General features: G+C 45.5%; 1 protein-coding gene across 1 annotated transcript; it reads left to right on the top strand.

The window, feature by feature from the left end:
• The first annotated feature begins 286 nt into the window (after positions 1-286).
• Positions 287-1868, top strand: LOC123082118 (ferroptosis suppressor protein 1). The gene is made up of 2 exons (XM_044504529.1): positions 287-533; positions 620-1868. Exons 1-2 carry the CDS (start codon positions 427-429, stop codon positions 1617-1619), a joined length of 1107 nt encoding a protein of 368 aa, XP_044360464.1. The 5' UTR covers positions 287-426; the 3' UTR covers positions 1620-1868.
• Positions 1869-8058: the final 6190 nt, after the last annotated feature.

Below are 8058 nucleotides of genomic sequence, written 5' to 3' on the forward strand. Positions count from 1 at the left end.
TAACATGATAAGATGCAACACGCAAACAAATGACAAGGCAACAACAGTGAATAACTGGCGGACACCTGGCATATCGGTCTCGGGGCGTCACAGCACCTTAAATCATTGTCGTCTACTTCGAATATGGATATATTGAGTCCGAAGATTTGGCAAACGTCCCGTTATCGCCGGACTTCCAAAATGAGCTATTTTGTGGCTAGGCGGGAAATAGAACTACTCCTATTTTGGGAAATCAAGTTTTTTTTGGCAAACAATTATATCCCTGCAGGTTAGCTAGCTCATTGACAGGTGGGGTCCATATCCTGAGGGGCCCAGCTCGGTTTTGCCACCGGCCGTGTCGACGTCCGACCGGCTTCGATCGACCCTCGCGTGCACAGGCACCTCTCTTGGTGTCCCAACCAGGGCTCGTTCCGTGCACCTGCAGCCATGCTGCGGTGCGACGGCGACCGCGTCGTCATTGTCGGCGGTGGCATCGCCGGCGCCCTCCTCGCCAAGACGCTCCAAAACCACGCCGACGTGGTACTCATCGACCCGTACGCACGCACGCCCGCCATTAATCGCGACATTGGTTGATCGGTTGTTATTGATTTTGTGATACGCCATGGATGGACCCATGCAGGAAGGAGTACTTCGAGATCCCGTGGGCGAACGTGCGCGCCAAGGTGGAGCCGACGGTGGTGGAGCGCACCGTGATCCCGCACGCGGACTACCTCACCGACGCCAAGGTGGTGACGGCCAAGGCGGTCGGCGTCGATGACTCCGTTGTTCTCACCTCCATCGGTCGCACCGTCGGCTACGACTTCCTGGTCATCGCCACGGGCCGCACCTGCACCCGCCCCCAGAGCCGCCCCGAGCGACTCGAGATGTTCCACCGCGACAAGGACCGGATCGCCGCCGCGAGCTCCGTGCTCATCATCGGCGGCGGGCCCATCGGGGTCGAGCTCGCGGCGGAGATCATCATGGACAGCCCCGACAAGCGCGTCACCCTCGTCCACGGCGGGCCTCGGCTGCTCATGGTGATGAGCCCCCGCGCGTCGGCCAAGGCGCTCGAGTGGCTCCGGTCCAAGAACGTCACCGTGCTGCTGGACCAGACCATCGACGTCGATCTCGCCGGCAGCGGCGACGGTCACGAAGGACAGCGCGACTTCACGACGTCCGCCGGGGAGACGGTGTCCGCCGACTGCCACTTCGTGTGCACGGGCCGGCCCGTCGCGTCCGGGTGGCTGAGGGGCACGTTCCTCGGGGAATACATTGGCGCCGACGGCAGGCTGGTGGTGGACGAGCACCTGCGCGTGGGCAGGCTCAAGAACGTGTTCGCCATCGGCGACATCACCGACGTGCCGGAGGCGAAGCAGGGGTACCTGGCGCAGCGGCACGCCATGGTGGTGTCCCGGAACCTGCGTCTGCTGCTCAGGTCTGACGGCCCGGAGCATAAGCTGCACCGATACAAGGCCTCGAAGGCCGCCATCACCGTCACGCTCGGCCGCCGCGACGCGGTGTCGGAGCTGCCGTTCATGTCGCTCATCGGCCACATCCCCGGCGTCGTCAAGCCACGGGACCTCTACGTGTCGCGGACGCGAAGGATGATGGGGATAAAAAGTAAGAACGGGGAATCCTGATCGAGCGGTCCGAATTAATGTGCTGGTGCGGAAACGGTCCAACGGCATCGATTCATCAGGCTCTCGTCAGATCCATCTGATCTCTTGCTCCGTCATAGAAATCTCTGATCCTGTGGAGTGATACATATGTTGTTGATATTGTAAAAGGTGAAGCAAAAAAAAATACCACACCCTCCATCCAAAAGTATAAATTATACTAAAGCTGTGCCAATTAATTTGGATTGAAACAGTACTGGTATAGTTTTATCAGTCCCATGGCTGCAACATAGACATGCTTTGGTAGTGTACACTTGTATCCTACGCAACAAGGTGAAGCAAAAAAGATACGGCTAGGGTTCAGTAGAAAGGCATGTTTCCTCTTTGGCTAGCGACAACAACCCTAGCCGCCGTCAAGAGAGTCAACCTTCCGGCGCCGTTTTCCGGCGGCTCCCCTCCGCTGACGACCTCTTAGTCGTCGACGGTGAGGGGGGTCGCCGGATCCCGTGTGTGCGGATTGTTTTACCTTTAGGTTTTAGAGCCCTAGTAGATTAGGTTTTTGGATCGTCCGACGTCTTGGCTTCGGCGGCGGCGACGGGCCGACGGCGATGCTGAATAAAGAAGGTTCGGATTTTTCTCTGGGGAGGCGATCGTCTCTATGGTCGATGATGGATTTGAGAACCAGTCTGTTCAAGCGGGGATATCGTGGCGGCGACGACATCCTTGTGGTGAACTTGTGTCCTCGGGCTCCGTCGTTTGCGACGGCATTTGCTCCAGCGTCGACATGGAGCTTGAGAGGTAGTCCAAGAGCGGATGCAGATTGTGGTCTGCATGGACGACATCTGAAAGACGGAACGTGTGTTGGGTTCATGATTGATGGTTGTCAGGTATGATTTCCTCCTTCGGTGTCTAGTCGTGGTGGGTGTCAGATCTGGAGTTCGATGGCGTGTCTGGGGTGTTGCCCCGGTCTGATTTGTTCAACGACAATGGCTTCACCTTTTGGTGAGTCACCTTGGAGGTCCGCAAAGCTGCATATTAGCGATGAAGCCGCTCGAGCTCGGGTGAGGAGGTGATCCATCATTTTTTTGTGGCTGCTATGGTGGTGCCGGAGATAGGTGACGGACGTTGGTGTCATGCTCAGAGACGTTCTTTTGTCTTGTTAGTTTTGTCATGTTGATCTTTACATGACTTGTTCTTTATGGTATGAGTGAGACACGTATTACCATGCAAAAAACTAAGACTGGCTATATGTCGAGTGACTAAAAACCCAATTCGGACCAGATGAATTGTTGTGAGCCGTCGAACACAAGATGGATGGCTAGATCGTCCGAGGTTTTGATTGTGCATCTTCTACCTCGAACCGTCGATCTACAACCGTCCTAACTCTATCGCTGCCGCCCAGGGCCAGCACCACTCCCGCGTCAGCCTTGCCGCCCCGCCCTCCGCAATCGCCATCCCTAACCATGAACAAGATTTTCCGGTTAACCTGCCCCCCCCCAACACACACACACACACACACACACACACACCCTAACATAGATAATGGGGTCGCCTAACCCATAAGGCTTATCCAGCGAGCCAACGGCTGCTTCCTTCCTGCGAAAATCGATTGGCCCAAAAACTATTTTCAGATGATTTACAAGCAGCTAAAGTGGAAGCAAATACACATTAGTATATTTTCTCTCTTTCTATGGAGTATATGAGAACAATCTGAAAATGACAGGAAACATAGTTGTTTCTACTCTTGTCATGTGTCATGTTTCACTCCAAGGGCAAGGTACTGGATCCTGTCACGTGTTTCATGCTCTAGGTACCATCTCCCTCTTTGGGGACGACATTGGTGATGTGTTCTCTGGTGATGAATGCTAGTAGAATTCTTGATAGAAGAGATCATGGTGCTCCCTCGACTTGGCTTGGCTAGTCGACTAGGAGTGGCTAAATTAACTCCTTTGGTTTGGTGCGTTGGTGCTAGTGGGTGGCAGCGACGCGAGCGCTCTGTCATGGAGGTGGCGGCGCCGAGGAGGCCCTGCCAGGAAGGAGATCCTGGCGGGCAGCGACCGACCGCCCGTCTCCGCGTGGTGGGCGTGCGGCGATGCCCCTGGAGGTGCTGTCCTTGGAGCGGCGGATGGACATAATACGTTTCCAACGTATCTACTTTTTCTAACGCTTTTCATCTTGTTTTGGACTCTAGTTTGCATGATTTGAATGAAACTAATTCCGGACTGACGCTATTTTCAGCAGAACTACCATGGCGTTGTTTTTATGCAGAAATAAAAATTCTCGAAATGGAACGAAACTTTGCGAGGATTTTTTATATCAATAATAAGAATTTCTGGAGCCAAGAATTGCTGGAGAGGGGCACCTAGGTGAGCACAAACCACCAAGGCGCGCCCCCCTCTCTTGGCGCGCCCAGGTGGGTTGTCCCCACCTGGTTGCCCCGCTGACCCTGAAACCAATGTTGTATATTCCTATTTTCGGAGAAAAAATCAAGGAGAAAGAATTATCGCGATCCACGAGACGAAGCCGCCGCCAAGCTCTGTTCTTCCTCGGGAGGGCAGATCTGGAGTCCGTTTGGGGCTCCGGAGAGGGGGATCTTCGTTCTTCGTCATCACCAACCCTTCTCCATCACCAATTCCATGATGCTCCCCATCGCGAGTGAGTAATTCCTTCGTAGGCTCGCTGGTCGGTGAGGAGTTGGATAAGATTCATCATGTAATCGAGTTAATTTTGTTAGGGCTTGATCCCTAGTATCCACTATGTTCTTAGATTGATGTTGCTATGAATTTGTCATGCTTAATGCTTGTCACTTTGGCTCCGGGTGCCATGATTTCATATCTAAACAGTTTATGTTATCATCATTATATCCATGTTCTATATCCGATATTGCAAGTTATAGTCACCTACTGCGTGTTATGATCTGGTAACCCTAGAGTGACAATAACCGGGACTTCTTCCGGTGATTACCGTAGTTTGAGGAGTTAATGTATTCACTATGTGTTAATGATTTGTTTCAGTTCTCTATTAAAAGGAGGCCTTAATATCCCTTAGTTTCCAATATGGACCCCGCTGCCACGGAAGGGTAGGACAAAAGATGTCATGCAAGTTCTTTTAATAAAGCACGTATGACTATTTATGAAATACATGTCTACATTATATCGATGAACTGGAGCTAGTGCCGTGTTGCCCTAGGTTATAACTGTCACATGATGAATATCATCCAACAAGTCACCGATCCAATGCGTACGAACTTTTCCATATTGTTTCTGCTAAGTTACTACTGCTATCATCATTGTTACACTTACTACAAATTACTGCTATCACCGTTACTGTTACTATTGCTGCTTTCACTACTATCAAAACTATCATATTACTGTGCTACTGATTACTTGCTGCAGATAATTAATCTCCAGGTGTGGTTGAATTGACAACTCAACTACTAATACCTTCAAATATTCTTTGGTCCCCCTTATGTCAAATCTATAAATTTGGGTTGAATAGTCTACCCTCAAAAACTGTTGCGATCCCCTATACTTGTAGGTTATCAAGACCTTTTTCTGGCGCCGTTGCCGGGGAGCATAGCTATATTTGCTGAGTCACTTGGGATTATTATCATATTCTCACTATGAAGAATCTGAAGGATCCTAAGACTAAGATATTTCCCTCAAGGACGATGGGAGGTAAGGAACTGCCATCCAGTTCTGCTTTAAATTCACCTCCTGTTATGAATAAACTTGCAACACCACCACATGCTATTAATTCTAATATGTCGCAAGTTATTGATGATGCTACTTCTACTATGAATGATGCTTATGATGATGCTAGTACCTTGTTTGGTAATGATGATGTGCCACTTGGTGATTTTCTTGATGAACAAATTGCTAGAGTTATACAACATGATGTTGTTGAATCTGATGATGATCTTGAAACTGAAACTCCTGAAATACCTGCTAGAACTAGCCTTCCTAGGTATGAATTGCCTAATGTACCGAAAGGTTATGTTATGAGTGAAGAAACAAATAGAGATATTCTTGCTTGCAATGATAGAGATAATCTAGAGAAATTATTACATAAGTATAAAAAAATCTCTGAATGCTAGAATGAAATGTGATCCTAAATTTGCTACTTCACCTATCTTTATCGATGATAAGGATTATGAATTCTCTATCGACCAAGAGTTAATTACTTTGATTGAATCTGATCCTTTCCATGGTTATGAAACTGAAACTGTTGTGCCACATCTTACTAAGTTGAACGATATAGCCACCCTTTTTACTCATGACGAGAAAACTCGCTACTACTTTATTCTCACATTATTTCCTTTCTCATTAAAGGGTGATGCTAAAGCTTGGTACAATACTCTTGCTCCTGGTTGTGTGCGTAGTCTCCAGGATATGATTTACTACTTTTTTGAAAATTATTTTCCTACTCATAAAAAACAAGTTGCCTTACAGGAAATATTTAATTTTGCTCAAACTAAAGAAGAGAGTCTCCCACAAGTTTGGGGAGGCTTTGCCAGATACTTAATGTTTTGCCTGATCATTCTCTTAAGAAAAATGAAATACTTGATATCTTCTATAATGGACTAACTGATGCTTCTAGGGACTTCTTAGATAGTTGTGCTGGTTGTTTTTTTCAGGGAACGAACTGTTGGACAAGCTGAGGAATTGTTGAATAACATATTAAAAAACTATGATGATTGGACTATTTCTGAACCATCGCCTAAACCCAATCCGAAGAAGAGGGGTATATTATATCTCAGTCCTGAAGATATGCAAGAGGCAAAGAAATCTATGAAGGAAAAAGGTATTAAAGCTGAGGATGTTAAAAATTTATCTCTTATTGAAGAAATACATGAGCTTAATACACCACCACTGCCTAAGGTGGTAGAGGTAAATTCTTTTATGAAGTTTAATGATAGTGATAATCCTCACAATATGCATCCTAGTCAATGCCTTTATGAGTTTGAAAACTACATTAGAAAACAAGATCACTTCAATGCAAATGTTATAAAACAATTGAAATGCAATTATGATATGATTGCTCGCTTGAGTTACTTGTTATTTAGAATATCAAATGATGTTAGAGGTGTTGGAAAACATGCTTTTATGATTCAAACTCAATTAGAACAAGTTGGTACATCTCAAAGAGAATTACTTGATGAAATGAATAATAATATGAATGACTTTGTTGTTAGAGTTGCAACTAGAGGAGGTAAAATGACTCAGGAACCACTTTATCCTGAGGGACACCCTAAAAGAATTGAACAAGATTGACAAAGATCTAACACTAGTGCACCTAGTTCTTCTAGAAAGAAAAAGAAAAGAAGAATGATAGGACTTCACATGCTCCTAGTGAACCTGAAATAGAAAAACCTCCTGACAATTATAATGAAGTTTCTATCTCAGATGTTGAAACTCAGTCTGGTAATGAACACTCACCTAGTGATAATGAAAAAGATAATGTTGATGTTCATGAAGATACCCAACCAAATAATAAAGAACCAGCCGATGATCTTGAGATAGAACCACCAGTTGATCTTGATAATAGACAACCTAAAAATAAAAGGTATGACAAAAGAGACTTTGTTGCTAGAAAACACGGTAAGGAAAGAGAACCATGGGTTCAAAAACCTATGTCTTTTTCACCCAAGTCAACTAAAAAGAATGATGATGAAGAATTTGAACGCTTTGTTGAAATGCCGATGTCAGTATTTTTTGCTACTCGCTTGACTGATATCTTGAAAATGCCTTCATATGCAAAGTATATGAAAGACATCATCACAAATAAGAGAAAAATACTGAAAGCTGAAATCTCCTCTATGCTTGCTAATTATACTTTTAAAGATGGAGTACCTAAAAAACTTAGAGATCCGGAAATACAACTATACCTTGCTTTATCAAAAAATTTACGTGAAAATTGCTTTGTGTGATTTAGGAGCTGGTGTTAGTATTATACCTTTCTCTTTATATAAAAGACTTGATTTGAATAAACTCACACTGTATTGAGATATCTTTACAAATGGCTGATAAATCAACTGCTATAACTATCGCTATCTGTGAGGATGTGCCCGTTGTTGTTGCTAATGTTATTATTTTGACTGATTTTGTTATACTTGAGATGCTCGAAAACGACAACATGTCGATTATCCTTGGTAGACTCTTCTTGAATACTGCAGGGGTTGTTATTGATTGCAATAAAATCAAGGTCACTTTTTATATTAATAGCAATGAGCATACAATGCACTTTCCGAAAAAACAATTCCAAATAAATGATTTTAGTATTATTGAAAAATCTCCGACGATTCTTTTCTTATACTCTCTTCATTCTAAAATAGATGACCCAACTTTATACTAGTATAAAGTTATAAAGTTGGGTCATTTATTTTGGAATAGAGGGAGTACTTTTTTGGTTTGGGTTGGTCCTGGCGTCTAGAGCGCGCGGTAGTTTTTGCGACGGTAAATAT

This window comes from Triticum aestivum, chromosome 4A (assembly GCF_018294505.1).
Source record: "Triticum aestivum cultivar Chinese Spring chromosome 4A, IWGSC CS RefSeq v2.1, whole genome shotgun sequence".
NCBI classification, from domain to species: Eukaryota; Viridiplantae; Streptophyta; class Magnoliopsida; order Poales; family Poaceae; genus Triticum; species Triticum aestivum.

Coding starts and splice junctions, on each gene's coding strand:
- LOC123082118 (XM_044504529.1), top strand. CDS start 427: ATGCTGCGGTGCGACGGCGACCGCGTCGTCATTGTCGGCGGTGGCATC. Junction 534..619: donor GACGTGGTACTCATCGACCC/GTACGCACGCAC, acceptor GGACCCATGCAG/GAAGGAGTACTTCGAGATCC.